General features: G+C 37.9%; 1 protein-coding gene across 1 annotated transcript in view; it reads right to left on the minus strand.

Annotated features, from left to right (window-relative positions):
* The window catches only part of LOC120861127 (ovochymase-1-like), a 73,938-nt gene extending 59,725 nt beyond the window's left edge, over positions 1–14,213 (minus strand). Inside the window, exons 1-6 of the mRNA XM_040236766.1 lie at positions 14,058–14,213; positions 13,673–13,770; positions 12,760–12,932; positions 9,990–10,085; positions 9,235–9,386; positions 7,594–7,780 (exon numbers count right to left, since the gene is read on the minus strand). Coding sequence (XP_040092700.1) covers positions 7,594–7,780; positions 9,235–9,386; positions 9,990–10,085; positions 12,760–12,932; positions 13,673–13,770; positions 14,058–14,192 — 841 coding nt within the window. The 5' untranslated portion in view covers positions 14,193–14,213. The remainder of the gene's footprint in view (positions 1–7,593; positions 7,781–9,234; positions 9,387–9,989; positions 10,086–12,759; positions 12,933–13,672; positions 13,771–14,057) is intronic.
* Between the last annotated feature and the right edge of the window lie 1,889 nt (positions 14,214–16,102).

Genomic DNA, 16,102 nt, shown 5'->3' on the forward strand with positions numbered 1-16,102 from the left:
AAATAGATAGCCAGTAGAGTCAGAACTTTACCTTTTATCACAACTGTTCATTTACTTCTTTGTCTTCCCAAATATTTGAGAACAGTTTGGCATCTCCAGACCCATATTTATTTTCCTAATCTAGATTTTAGTGCCACAGAACAAAAATAACTCTTCAAAGCCCATCTTATGTTTCCACTCTTGTGAAGTAAAATTAACAAGGGTGAATGGGAGAAGCAGAAGAGGAGTGATTTATTTTTAGTGCTCTTCACTAGTTTAGAAAAAAATGTTAACTGGATAAATTAAAAAAGAATCTTGTTCTTAACCAGTAGACATAATTTTTGGTTTTCTTTGTTCACTGGGTCAATCTATTGTACTTTGTTTTTGCCGGACTGTTTTGATTTCACTTATAGGTGTATATGTATATGTGTATATTCCATTATTTTAATTACTATTTGCCTAGTTTTGTAACTGCCATTTTCTGAGGTTCATCTTTGGTTTCTCATTTTTGGGTATTTGTTTTAATCTCACTTAATGCCATAACAAACCACTTGTGAAATCTTTGTTCCTGACCAAAGATCAAGCCCTGAGCCTTTGGAGTGGGAGCACTGCCTCCAAGACCCTAGACTACCAGAGAACTAACCCTGAGGACTATCAAATAGTGAGAAGTCACCCAAAGGAAACCACTTGAATACAAGACCCAGCATCACCCAACCAACAGTAGCACCCTGTGCAGGACGTCTCATCTAGACAACAAACAAAACAAAAATACAAACCCAATCCTATCTGTTGATGATTACCACCTCACTCAGCCTTGCCCATCAGAGGAAAAACAAACTTACTCAGCACAAATCTCACCCTATCAAAAACCTTGAAACCAGATTGAAGAAAATGTAAAAATCAGTTAACAAAGACCTAGAAGAATTAAAGAATAAACCTACAGAGACAAACAATAGTTACTGAGATTAAAAATACTCTAGAAGGAATCAATAGCAGAATATCTGAAGCTGTAGCATACCTCTGGGAGGATATCAAACACACCAATATTTGAATTATAGAGGCCCCATAAGAAGAAGAGAAAAAGAAAAGGTATGAGAAAATTTTTGAAGAGATTATAGTTGAAAATTTCCCCAACATGGAACAAGAAATAATCAAGTTCAAGAGGTGCAAAGAGTCATGTACAGGATAAACTCGAGGAGAAACACACCAAGACACATATTAATTAAACTAACAAAGACTAAACACAAAGAAAGAATATTAAAAGCAGCAAGGGAAAAGCAACAAGTAACATACAAAGGAAACCCCATATGTTTAACAGCTGCTATTTCAGCAGAAACTCTGCAGGCCAGAGGGGAATGGCAGGATATATTTAAAGAAGAAAGGGAAAATCTAAAATCAAGATTACTGTACCCAGCAAGGATCCCATTCAAAATTGATGGAGAAATCAAAAGCTTTTTAGTCAAGCAGAAGTTAAGAGAATTCAGTACCACCAAACCAGCTTTACAACTTTACAGCTTTATAAAGGGACTTATATAGTCAAGAAATACAAAAGAAGAAAAAGATCTACAAAATCAATCCCAAACAATTAAGAAAATGGCAATAGAAATTGCAATAAATGGCAATGTATATCAATAATTACTTTAAATGTAAACAGATTAAATGCTCCAACCAAAAGACACAGACTGGCTAAATGGATACAAAAATAAGACCCATCTATATGCTGTCTACAAGAAACCCACTTTAGACTCCAAGACACATATAGACTGAAAGTGAGAGAATGGAAAAATATATCCCATGCAAATGGGAAGCAAAAGAAAGCTGGAGTAGCAATCCTCATATCAGACAAAATAGACCTTAAAATAAAGAAGACTACAGGACATAAGGAAGGACACTACATAATGATCAAGGGATCAATCCAAGAGGAAGACATAACAATTGCAAGTATCTATTCATGCAACATAGGAGCACCTCAATACATGAGACAAACACTAACAGACATAAAAGGAGAAATTGACAGTAACACAATACTAGCAGGAGACTTTAACACCCTACTCACACCAATGGACAGATCATCAAAACAAAAATTGATAAGGAGACACAAATCTTAAATGATGCATTAGATGAGGTGGATCTCATTGATGTCTTCAGGACATTCCATCCAAATGTAGAAGAACACACCGTCTTCTTAAGTGCACATAGGACATTCTCCAGGATAGACCACATCTTGGATCACAAATCAAACCTCAGTAAAATTAAGAAAACGGAAATCATATCAGGCATCTTCTTTGACCACAGTGCTACGAGGCTAGATATCAATTACAAGAAAAAAACTGTAAGAAACACAAACATATGAAGATTAAACAATATGTTTCTAACTAACCAACAGATTACTGCAGAAATCAAAAAAGAAATAAAAAAAATCTAGAAACAAATGACAATGAAAACACAACTCAAAACCTATGAGATGAAGCAAAAGCAGTTCTAAGAGGGAAGCTGATTGCCATACAATCCTACCTCAAGAAACAAGAAAAACATCGAATAGACAACCTAACTTCATATCTAAAACTGGAAAAAGAAGAACAAAAAACCCCCAAAGTTAGTAGAAAGAAAGAAAGAAATCATAAAGATTTGCAGAAATAAATGAAAAAGAAATGAAAGAAATAATAGTAAAGATTAATAAAACTAAAAGCTGGTTCTTTGAGAAGATAAAATTAACACACCTTTAGCCAGATTCATCAAGAAAAAAAGAAGAATCAAATCAAAAAAAATTAAAAAAAAATTAGAAGTGAAAAAGGAGAGGTTACAACAGACAATGCATGAATACAAAAGATTATGAGACTATTATGAACAACTATATGGCAATAAAATGGATAACCTGGAAGAAATGCACAGATTCTTAGAAAAGTTCAATCTTCCAAGACTGAGTCAGGAAGAAATAGAAATTATGAACAACCCAATTACAAGCACTGAAACTGAAGCCGTGATCAAAAATCTCCCAAAAAACAAAGGCTAAGGACCAAATGACTTCACAGGAGAATTCTATCAAACATTTCGAGAAGAGCTAATGCCTACCTTTCCAAAACTCTTTCAAAAAATTTCAGAGGAAGGAACATTTCCAAACTCATTCTATGAGGCCACCATCACTCTGATATCAAAACCAGACAAAGGCAACACAAAAAAAGAAAACTATAGGCCAACATCACCAATGAACATAGATGCAAAAATCCTCAACAAAATTTTAGCAAACAGAATTCAGCAACACATCCAAAAGCTCATACACCATGATCAAGTTGGGTTTATTCCAGGGATGCAAGGATTCTCCAATATATGCAAATCAATCAATGTGATACACCATATTAACAAATTGAAAGATAAAAACCATATGATAATCTCAATAGATGCAGAAGAAGCCTTTGACAAAATTCAGCACCCATTTATGATTAAAACTCTTCAAAAAATGGGCATAGAAGGAACCAGCCTTAACATAGTAAAGGCCATATATGATAAGCCCACAGCAAACATTATTTATTCCTAATGGTGAAAAAGTGAAAGCATTCCCTCTGAGATTAGGAACAAGACAAGGGTGTTCACTTTCACCACTATTATTCAACATAGTTCTGAAAGTCCTAGCTACAGCAATCAGAGAAGAAAAAGAAAGAAAAGAATCCAGATTGAAAAAGAAGACGTAAAGCTCTCACTGTTTGAAGATGACATGATATTGTACATAGAAAACCCTAAGCATAGTATCAGAAAATTGCTAGAGTTAATCAGCGAATTTAGCAAAGTTACAGGATACAAAATCAATAGACAGAAATCACTTGCATTTCTATATACTAACTGAAAAATCAGAAAGAGAAATTAAGGAATCAATCCCATTCCCCTTTGCAACAAAAAGAATTAAATATCTAGGAATAAACTTATGTAAGGAGACAAAAGAACTGTATACAGAAAATAAGACACTAATGAAAGAAATCAAAGAACAACATAAACAGATGGAGAGATATTCCACTTTCCTGGGTAGGAAGAATCAATGTTGTGAAAATGACTATACTACCAAAAGCAATCTACAGATTCGATCCCTATCAAATTACCAATGGCATTTTTCACAGAACTAGAACAAAAATTTCACAATTCATATGGAAATACAAAAGACCCCGAATAATCAAACCAGTCTTGAGAAAGACTGGAGCTGGAGGAATGGAGCTGGAGGAATCAATCTCCTGACTTCAGATTATACTACAAAGCTACAGTCATCAAGACAGGATGGTACTGGTACAAAAACAGAAATATAGGGCAATGGAACAAGACAGAAACCCCAGGAAAAAACTCATACACTTATGGGTATCTTATTTTGACAAAGGAGTCAAGAATATACAATGGGGAAAAGACACCCTCTTAAATAAATGGTTCTGGGAAAACTGGACAGCTACATGTAAAAGAATGAAATTAGAACACTTCCTAACACCATACACAAATTCAAAATGGATTAAAGACCTAAATGTAAGACCAGAAACTATAAAACTCTTAGAGGAAAACATAGGCAAAACACTTGATGACATAAATCAAAGCAAGCTCCTCTATGACCCACCTCCTAGAGTAATGGAAATAAAAACAAAAGTAAACCAGTGGAACCTGATTAAACTTAAAAGCTTTTGCAGAGCAAAGGAAACTATAAGCAAGGTGAAAAGAAAACCCTCAGAATCGGAGAAAATAATAGCAAATGAAACAACTGACAAAGGGGGGATTAATTTCCAAAATATACAAGCAGCTCATACAACTCAATATCAGAAAAATGAACAACCCAATAAAATAGAGGGAAAAAGACCTAAACAGACATTTCTCCAAAGATTTACAGATGGCTAACAAACACATGAAAAGGTGCTCAACATCGCTCATTATTAGAGAAATGCAAATCAAAACTACAATGAGAAATTGCCTCACACCAGTCAGAACGTTCATCATCAAAAAGTCTACAAACCATAAATGCTGGAGAGGGTGTGGAGAAAAGAAAATGCTCTTGCACTGTTGGTGGGAATATAAATTGATACTGCCACTATGGAAGACTTTATGGAGATTCCTTAAAAAAAAAAAAACCTAGGAATAAAACCACTATATGACCCAGCAATCCCAATCCTAGGCATAGATCAATGGAACAAAATAGAAAGCCCAGAGATAAATCCACATACATATGGACACCTTATCTTTGACAAAGGAGGCAAGAATATACAATGGAGTAAAGACAATCTCTTTAACAAGTGGTGCTGGGAAAACTGGTCAACCACTTGTAAAAGAATGAACCTAGATCACTTTCTAACACCGCACACAAAGATAAACTCAAAATGGATTAAAGATCTAAATGTAAGACCAGAAACTATAAAACTCCTAGAGGAGAACATAGGCAAAACACTCTCTGACATAAACCACAGCAGGATCCTCTACGATCCACCTCCCAGAATTCTGGAAATAAAAGCAAAAATAAACAAATGGGATCTAATTAAAATTAAAAGCTTCTGCACAACAAAGGAAAACATAAGCAAACTGAAAAGACAGCCTTCCGAATGGGAGAAAATAATAGCAAATGAAGCAACTGACAAACAACTAATCTCAAAAATATACAAGCAACTCCTGGAGCTCAATTCCAGAAAAATAAACGACCCAATAAAAAAATAGGCCAAAGAACTAAATAGACATTTCTCCAAAGAAGACATACGGATGGCTAACAAACACATGAAAAGATGCTCAACATCACTCATTATTAGAGAAATGCAAATCAAAACCACAATGAGGTACCACTTCACACCAGTCAGAATGTCTGCGATCCAAAAATCTGCAAGCAATAAATGCTGGAGAGGGTGTGGAGAGAAGGGAACCCTCCTACACTGTTGGTGGGAATGCAAACTAGTACAGCCACTATGGAGAACAGCGTGGAGATTCCTTAAAAAATTGCAAATAGAAATGCCTTATGACCCAGCAATCCCACTGTTGGGCATACACACAGAGGAAACCAGAATTGAAAGAAACACATGTACCCCAATGTTCATCGCAGCACTGTTTATAATAGCCAGGACATGGAAACAACCTAGATGTCCATCAGTAGATGAATGGATAAGAAAGCTGTGGTACATATACACAATGGAGTATTACTCAGCCATTAAAAAGAATACATTTGAATCAGTTCTGATGAGATGGATGAAACTGGAGCCAATTATACAGAGTGAAGTAAGCCAGAAAGAAAAACACCAATACAGTATACTAACACATATATATGGAATTTAGGAAGATGGCAATGATGACCCTGTATGCAGGACAGCAAAAAAGACACAGATGTGTATAGCGGACTTTTGGACTCAGAGGGAGAGGGAGAGGGTGTGATGATTTGAGAGAATGGCATTGAAACATGTATAATAACATGTAAGAATCGAAATGCCAGTCTATGTCTGATGCAGGATATGACACGCTTGGGGCTGACGCGCGGGGATGACCCAGAGAGATGTTGTGGGGAGGGGGGTGGGAGGGGGGTTCATGTTTGGGAACGCATGTACACCTGTGGTGGATTCATGTCAATCTATGCCAAAACCAATACAGAATTGTAAAGTAAAAATTAAAAATAAATAAATAAATTAAAAAATTAAAATAAATAAATAAATAAACTGTAAAAAAAAAAAAAAAGAAAAACACACATGTATCCCATTATTCACTGCAGCACTCTTTACAATAGCTAGAACATGGAAGCAACCTAGATGTCCATCGACAGATGAATGGATAAAGAAGTTGTGGTACATAAACACAATTGAATATTACTCAGCCATAAAAACAAACACATTTGAGTCAGTTCTAATGAGGTGGATGAACCTAGAACCTATTATACACAGTGAAGTAAGTCAAAAAGAGAAAGCTAAATACTGTATTCTAATGCATATATACAGAATCTAGAAAAATGGTTTGAAGAATTGATTTACAAGGCAGCAATGGAGAAACAGACATAGAGAATAGGCCTATGGACTTGGGGAGAGGGGAGGAGAGGAGATGTATGGAAAGAGTAACATGGAAACTTATTACCGTATGTAAAATAGATAGCCAACGGGAATATGCTGTATGGCTCAGGAAACTCAAACAGGGGCTCTGTATCAACCTAGAGGAGTGGGATGGGGAGGGAAGTTCAAAACGGAGGGGATATATGTATACCTATGGCTGATTCATGTTGGGGTTTGACAGAAAACAGAAAATTGACAGAAAACAGAAAATTCTGTAAAGAAATTATCCTTCAATTAAAAAATAAATAAATTTATAAAAAAGAATCTTCTAATGAGACTATTCTCAAAAACTACTTTAAAATTTCATAAGTACAAAAAACATATCTCATGAAAATCTACATGACCTTAAACTTGAGGATCTAGTTGATGTTCAAGTTAAATTGACAGGTAACAGTGTTCGTGAAATTAGAGTTAAAAATTTATATACACTAGATTAGGAACAAAACCCAGCCATATTCTTATTTTAAAGCTTATTCCTGATGATATCTGCAACACAGAGTAACTATCCTTGAAATAGGCATGATAATTTTTTTGAGTTGCAGTGGATGAGGAAGGAAGAATCCACAGAAATTACACTCACCTGTCATGGTCTGTGTGATAAAATCCATCAACACAAATACCTTGGAGAAAATGTTAGGTGATGCCTTTCTCTGCTTATTTCTGAAAGGATTCCAAATTCTAGTACAACCAGCTGTCCAGGAAGTTATCCCAGCAAGAACCCAGGCTCCATCATCTCTTCTACAAACAAGTGGGCCTCTGGAGTCCCTCTTTTATGGTAAAGAAAGAGGAAATTTTAAAAGTTACAAATTAAAAATATTTTATCAGGTGCAAAAAGATCAGCCCTCATCTCAGAGAGAGAAGTGGTAGAAGCATAAGAACTCAACGATCATTATTCATCAACATTCTGTTCATCATTTTGTTTCTTCATCACTGGTTTCAAAGGACTATACTCTTATTCAGATGTAAACTCCTTCTACTCACTTCATGCAATCTTGTCAAGCTAACCCTTAATTTCTCTCTTCCTCCTAGTCTTTTGGGAACAATTCAAAATCAGTGGAAGGAGGAGGGGGAGTTCACAGATAATGCTTCCACTATAGCATTCTAGGAAAGACTGGATCACATTCCAAGCCCACAATACCAGAGAACAGAGCCCCCAAGTTCACGCAATGGCTCAAGGCTTTTAAAACAGAATGCCTGGGAAACTTATTTTGTCCCAGGGGCTATATATAAAAGATCCATTGGCTCTCAAACTAGAGGATAAAGGAGCCACACTTTCAGGATCTTTTAATAATTCTTCATAACAATGTGTTGTTTTGAAAACACATGCCAATTGGTATCAGATTGAATCCCCTCTAAAGGAACAGACTTGTTTGACAACTTTATCCAGAAAACACTTACCTGTGAAGGATGAGGCAGTAAGTCTACCTATATTCCAATTTAGAAAGCAGAATAATTGTAAATGTCTATCTCCTTCCTACCACACTCCCTGGCCCTTATTCTGTCACCCCCTAGAAGAAAAATTAAACATTTTCCCAACAGAAAATTTTAGAGAGCTCCCCATGGAAGTTTCAAGCTGCTTGTTGGCAAAGAATAAAGACTCTCTGCTCCTCCATGTTAAGAAAAACAATTATAATTAAAACTTAAAATTCACATCTATCACAAACTGGCCTCCCTTTCTTTTCTTGTCAGAGTTGGTCTTCTTTGTGAAGTTGTTGTGTTGGCCTTGGAATGTTGTCATATACAACAGCTTTTACCCCACAGTTACTGTAGCTATGCTATCTTTGGTCACACTCTGTATAAATATTGCATTCCTCACTAAAGCTTGAGAAAAGTTAAAATGTTTAACAAAAGGTAGAATGAAAAATAATCACAGCTAACCTAATTCATTTGCCAAAGTGGTCATCTTGTTTGATTTCGTTAGATTGGAAATGTTGAAACCATCTTCCTTGCTTGACCTCTTCACTCCCCCACAAAGAGGTACAGGGGTAAGAATGCACATGGGACAGAAAAGAATTCTCTCAGCTCTGGTCAAGGAAAGTTTTGCAGTAGAAATCAGATGGAAAGATGAGGGAAAAGCGAAATCTTAAAGAAGTAACCCCTCAAGATAGTGGGTGAATAACTGGACTGGTTTATGCTAGGAGGACTAGCGTGCTGCAGTCCATAGGGTCACAAAGAGTTGGGCATGACTGGGCAATTGAACAACAACAACAACGTTTATTACCTGGCAGGCATCCTTTTCCCCACGAGGAAAACTGGCACGCAACATGTCCCTTCCCAGGGGAGGAAGGTTCATGCCCCTGAGTATGGCACCACATGTTCTGTCATCCATAATGGGAACTACCGCTTCTTGTAGGATATTTGAATATTCTGATGCTGTGGAGAAGGGACTGGTAAGTTGGTCAACAATTGTCCCCACTTAAAGAAACCAATAAGAAGCTTACAAGTTTAGAATTGGTAGATGTTTAACCAAAATGTAGAAGTACTTTTTTTTTATAGCTCTGAATGATATTTTTCCCTAAAATCTTACACTAGGGACAAAGGGCTTTTTAAAATCAGATTTTTAATGTAACATAGGCAATTGTAGCTTCTCTGAATATATGTTTAAACGTTTCCTCAAGAGGAAAACTTTAGTTAGTAAAAGCAATATTTTGTAACGTACTTTGCTTTTTAAAAATCACAATACCAAAGGTAAGGAAGCTGAATTAGTGTTACTTTACTGTATTCTTCTTCATCTATTATATTTACTTCCTGTTCCTGACCCTAATACACCTAACCAAAATGGCAGCAGGAGGAATTTTATGTAGAGCCTTAAGTACAACCTTTTTTTGGTGAAGACAACCAGAAGTCTTCCCTGAGTTAGAACTCAGACAGGATAAAACAAGGATAAATGTATTATTTAAGACCAAAAAATTTCTGATTCCAATAGGCATGTAAAGGAGCCTAGAAGAAATATTACATTCTTTTGATGTCTCTTACTCTCTGAAATCTTGCCCCATCCACTGGCCATGCAAAGAATCCCTTCTTCAAATTTATCACCTCTATGGGGAATACAGATTGGCTGAACAGTAGTTCCTGAAAACGACAACAATAATAAAAAATCATAAGAGTCACAGACAAGTGATCCTAAATATATTTGGAAACTGACATCTGGTTGATGTCATAGCTTCCACACTTTCTTCCTAAATGTAATTAATGATATTTTAAAGATTTTTTCTCTCTCAAAAGAACTATCCCATATTCATAGAAATTTAGAAAGTGCTAAGGAAAACAACTCATTGTTAAAAGTACCAAAATGACCTTCCCCAACTACCAACATTTTAGGATGCGCCCTTGTTCTTAAGGGGCTTCCTTCATAGCTCAGCTGGTAAAGGATCCACCTTCAATGAGGGAAACCCCAATTTGATTCTTAGGTCAGGAATATCCTCTGGAGAAGGGATAGGCTACTCATTCCAGTATTCTTGAGCTTCCTAGTGGCTCAGCTGGTAAAGAATCCACCTGCAATGTGGGAGACCTGGGTTTGATCCCTGGGTTGGGAAGATCCCCTGGAGAAGGGAAAGGATACCCACTCCAATATTCTGGCCTGGAGAATTTCATGGACTGTATAGTCCATGGGGTTGCAAAGAGTCAGACACAACTGAGCAACTTTCACTTCACTTCACTTGTTATTTAGGGATAGTTTTTCACTCAAGTAATTGAGCACTGTTATGTGGCAAGAGGTCTTCTAGCCCTCAGTAAATGACCAGGAAAAATCCCTGCCCTTACAGAATGTAGATCTGAGCATGAATGAGTGAGTGTTGGTGAGAGAGAAAGAGAGAATGAGTTTGGGGTGAAATAGAAGCAATAAATCTAATAATTTAGCTATTATGTAATATGTGCTCTGATTTTTCAAAAAAATCAGGAAAGCATAAGAAAGATGAGAAGTCTGGGGATTAGGGAATATGGCAAGGGTGATGTAATTTGTAAAATGGCAGTCATGCCAAGTTTCATTGAGCAGAGCCTTGAAGGAGCTGAGGGAAGAAATCAGGCAGTCATCTCTGTAGAAAGTATCTGAAGAAGAAAAAAACAAAATGGAAATTTCCTGCAGTGGAATCATGTCATATATGTCTGAGGAACAGTGAGGATCCCAGGATGTCTGGAGCAGACTAAACAAAAGAAATTCTAGTAAAAAATGAACAAAAAAAGAGGTTGGCTACAGGGTTAGGATGATGGGTGATGTCAGCTAAGACGCTAAGAACACTGATTTGCATCTGAGTGTAATGGAGAACCACTGAGGTGTTTTGAGCAGAGTAATATAATCTGATTTACATTTCAAAAGTATTATTCTGGCTGCTGGATTAATTATAAAAACTAGGGATGCAAGAGAGGAAGTTGGAGATGATTCAAGAGACCATTCAAATTAACCCAGGCAAGAAATGATGGGAGCCTGGAGCAGGATGTAGGAGAGGAGAGGGTGAGACAAGCAATATAATTTTTCTGATGGATTCGATATAGAGTGTGAGAGAAAGAAGAATGAGCAATGAGTATGGTCAATGTCTCTATTTAATTCAACTATTGTTACCAATTCCAACTATGTTAATATCTTTAAGTTTTATTGACTCCATTTCAAGTCTTCCTTTTCAGTTAATAGTTTCTTGTTAGTCATTTTTGATAGACTTTTACTTATTTAAACTTAAAACTTACTTTGTAGCATGTATATCATCTTAACATCTGTAATCTTGGAATGTCTGATTCTGGTTGTTACTTTGGACTCTGGTGGCAACTTTCTCCACCTGCTTTTAATTGTGTGTGCTCTCAATCATTAAAGCTCTATGGGAGTACATTCAAGCTGAGATTTAAGGTTCACGTCTTCAAAGAGAATTTACTACCTTTGCTTCTGCCAGAAACCCAATTACTCACCTGGAACAACTTCAAAATCTTGGCTTAGAGTTTTGGGGACAGGTAATGTGAATGCCAGCTTCAAACCTGAATGAAGGCTAGCTCAGGAAAATAGATATTTCTGAGAGCCCTCCATTCAGGGCCAAGGTTCAAGCAGGTGAAGTTTCCTTATTCCCTCACTTTAGGTGGCATATTTTCCTGTCTCTTTCCTTCCATCTTGTAAAGTATCACCTTTCAAGAAGTCCCAGGTTACATACATGGAAGGTTCCAATCAGACTCTCTGCTCCCACATCCTACTCCCACACAGGCTCCTTGCATGGAAAGTTAAGGTTATAGGCTCTTAAAGATCATTTAAATGCTTCAACGGCAGTCACTTAACTTCAGTGTCTGGCTAACTCCTTTGAATTTGTTCTCTTTCATTGTTTTTGGTCACTGAACACTTCCCTTTTCTGTATTTTTTAAAGTAGGCTTTTAATATTTTGTCTAGAATGCTTAGATTGTCTGTACTGAGAATGGTGTCAAATATCTTGTCCATGATAATGACAGAAAGGAGAAATCTGAAGACATTTTCAAATGTCCCATACTCCTTAGTTAGAGATGAGTACAGGTAGATGGTCTAGAATATTGCCCAGCCAAGACACTGGAGTACTTAAAATGCTGATTAAGCACACATAAGTTGTGGCTGGTACTTATAGCCTGTGCAGTACTTTTTATATGTTATAGATTAAACAAAATTATTTTTAAGGAACAAAATTTAGCTCTTCTAATATTACTAGATATATATACACACAGAAATTGAAGTTAACTGGTAAAAATTAATAAATATAGCTTTTTCCATTACATCTTTTGCATTCTAACTCTCCCTACTTACCAAACTTGACTTTCAGTTTTAGATATAGCAGTGCAATATTAAAACTCATATATCCAAGTCTGTTGTATTTAGGATGGATAATAATTTTTGAGACAGGACTATTCTGTTCCTCCTTATCCTTCTGAAAGAGGTTGTACTCCCCAGCAGTCACTGTCAGACTCTTAATTTGCTTCCTAAAACCAAACAGAAATCTTTCAGTAAGTATAATCCTTTCCTCCAGGAAAGGCTGTCTTGATTTCATGTAATTAACATGATTAATGTATCTTTAGAATTTCCAAATCTTAAAAGATGTAATTTTATTAGTGATTATTACTATTGTTATAATTTCTATAAATTATAGCTATCTACAAAAAGTCATGGTTTTCAATCATGGAGTGTTTACATTCTGTGAACTCTTTCTCCTATTGTCACTCATCTTTCTGCATAAACTATTCAGGTATCTTTTGTACATAAACCAGTCTCTCTCTATATATATATGCTCTACCATTTTAAACAAGATATAACAGTTGTTCCTACTGTCCTTCTTTTTCTCTTATTAGCACACTCTTTTAATAGTATTTTTCCCTCCTAATTAATGAAAAGTAGATTATTAAAACATTGGCTCATCCATTTAACATTCGATGCTAATACTTTATTAGAATCAGTAACCATCAACCCACCCTCCACTAACTCTACAAATCATAGAGTATATGTGGAATCTTTGAGGTCTCTGATTAGTAGAGTAGAAAGCACAAGAAATCTTGGGCTACACACAAGCGTCTGGGAATCAGGAAAGTCAGTCAGTAGCTGGACCAGATGGAAAAAATTAAGAAAGGAACTAAGGTTGAAACTTGCACAGCATTTAGGGCATTGACTCTCCCTGTCCAATTGCCATGGATCAAGGTCTGATGAGTAATGGAAATCCAAAACTTACTCATGGAGGCTAATCAGGCAATGTACTGCTGTAACAACCAGATCATCTTGAATCAAACTTCCTCCACAGAAGTGGTGTCCACCTAATTTCAGGGAGACCTGCCCAAGAAAAAAGTTAGGAACACAACTAATATACATCTCCACATAGATGTCACCTCCTTCAAAAACATTTGAAATCAACTCTTCTAATATGATGTCACATTAAGATACTGCTACATTCAATAAATTGGTTAGTAAGAGATTTCTTACGAAGCAAACTCTTTGACAGTGAGGTCAAGTGGGGGTCCATAGTAAAATTACCTGTTAAGCTGGAGTTATGGTATCTAAAAATAGAGAACTAATTCACCATTAGCTCATTAAGAAATCAATGTCTTTATCACACTCACCTGCCATGGGTGTCCACCAACTGTTGAATTTCTCCAACTACTAATTCTAGAGAAGAACCCAGATTCCAAGACAGTTTCTATACTTTTCAAACCAGCTGCACGAATTCCGTACTTCAGTCCTGTGTGGGAAAGCATATGTGTCACACACACACAGACACACACAGACACACACACACACAGCTCCTCATGTCAGGGTTCATTGTATCCAGATTTACACACACACACACACAGACACACACACACACACAGCTCCTCATGTCAGGGTTCACTGTATCCAGATTTCCATTCTGGGGTTTTATTCCCTCGGTGCAGATGTTCACTCAGCTGGAGGCTACCCCCTTTTCTCAAAATATCCCCGACCTGAGACTGTCTCACTCGCACCTCATTGACTAGCACTTGCCTGGTGACTCTCCCTGCCCTTTGCAGCCTGAGCTGCCTCAACAAAAATAGACCTGGCCACTGAATGAGGCCCCTCTCCCTCTAGTGAGGGATTCCGGGCTTTCCCTGGGAGGATTGCTGCTGCTGCTGCTGCTGCTAAGTCACTTCAGTCGTGTCTGACTCTGTGCGACCCCATAGACGGCAGCCCACCAGGCTCCCCCATCCCTGGGATGCTCCAGGTAAGAACACTGGAGTGGGTTGCCATTTCCTTCTCCAATGCATGAAAGTGAAAAGTGAAAGTGAAGTCGCTCAGTCGTGTCTGAGTCTTCGAGACCCCATAGACTGCAGCGTACCAGGCTCCTCTGTCCATGGGATTTTCTAGGCAAGAGTACTGGAGTGGGGTGCCATTGCCTTCTCCGGGAGGGTTAACATGGCATAATTTAGGTGGAATGAAAGATACTGGAGAACATACACTGCTCTGAAACAGAGTCGCTGGATTTTAAGTTACTTCCACTTGGTTATCTTTCCCTGGAGGAAAATCGTTAGCACCAGCAAGGTTAACAGATGTGCCTAAAAACTTGAACTTCAGAATCTAAAAGATTTCAGAAGAATATTCGGCCCAAGCACTTCGTGGGCACACCTGGCTGCTGTCTTTGTTGGCCTAGGGAAGAATGAAGGCACCCGGGACCTGGCTCACCTTGGCTGGGCGGGGAGTGGACCGCCAGCAACAGCAGCAGCAGGAGTGAAACAGCCCCGGGCAATGCCCGTATGGCTCCCATGCGTGGTGACCCGTCCATCCTCGCCAGACGCAGGCGCTGCAGATTAGCGAAGAGAAGCGCTCCGGTCTCACTGCTCTGAGCTCCCGGAAGCGCCTGCCTACATCACTCCGCCCTTTCGAGCTGGGGGTTGGGTGGCGCATCTGCCTCGCAGCCGGGCGCACAGGTGTCCCTCCTCAGGACCAGCTCGGCCGCAGCTGCTCTTCGGCTGCCCAGGTGTCATCACGTCCCCGCCATTCACTCCAGCAAACAGGCGCGAGGTAACCTTGCAGGCGAGCCAGAGTCAGATGCAGGAGATGCTAGACAGATGCAGGACCAAGGGGATCAATGGCCTAGAATGCTCGGCGCAGGTGAATCTGTTGAATGAGGCCCAAGTCCCAGGGTAAAGGAAGCCAGGCACCCATGCAGGACACAGGCAGGCTGACCCCGAAAGGAGGAAGACTCTTGAAAGTTTGAGTATTAAAGATCCCACCTAGCTCCTAAAAAGCTTGTTGAAGACCTTGACACTCCTGAGTTTTCAAAAGGACTGGATATGAACGATCAGATTTCTGCCCTACTCCTTTTCTGGGTGTCAGTGTTATCATCAGCTTCAGTGGAATAGATCAAAGCTGTAGGATCCAGCATTTAAGATTATTAAAATGAATCCACTGCATGTTAGCATTTTTTCAATCAATATTATTTTCTAGTAAGTAATTTGTGACAAATTAGCTTGAGGTTAGGAGAGGAATAAAGCTAGAATTTGTAATTGATTTATAATTTGTCAAAAAATGAGGACAAAGTTAAGTGAACACTATATATATTAACTAACCTAGACACCCAGGCCCAATTGTCTCACTTCTGTATAAAATAGAAATAAAAGCTCCTTGAGGTAGATGGGTAAACAAATTAGGG

The sequence above is a fragment of the Oryx dammah genome, unplaced genomic scaffold, assembly GCF_014754425.2.
Source record: "Oryx dammah isolate SB20612 unplaced genomic scaffold, SCBI_Odam_1.1 HiC_scaffold_11229, whole genome shotgun sequence".
NCBI lineage: Eukaryota > Metazoa > Chordata > Mammalia > Artiodactyla > Bovidae > Oryx > Oryx dammah.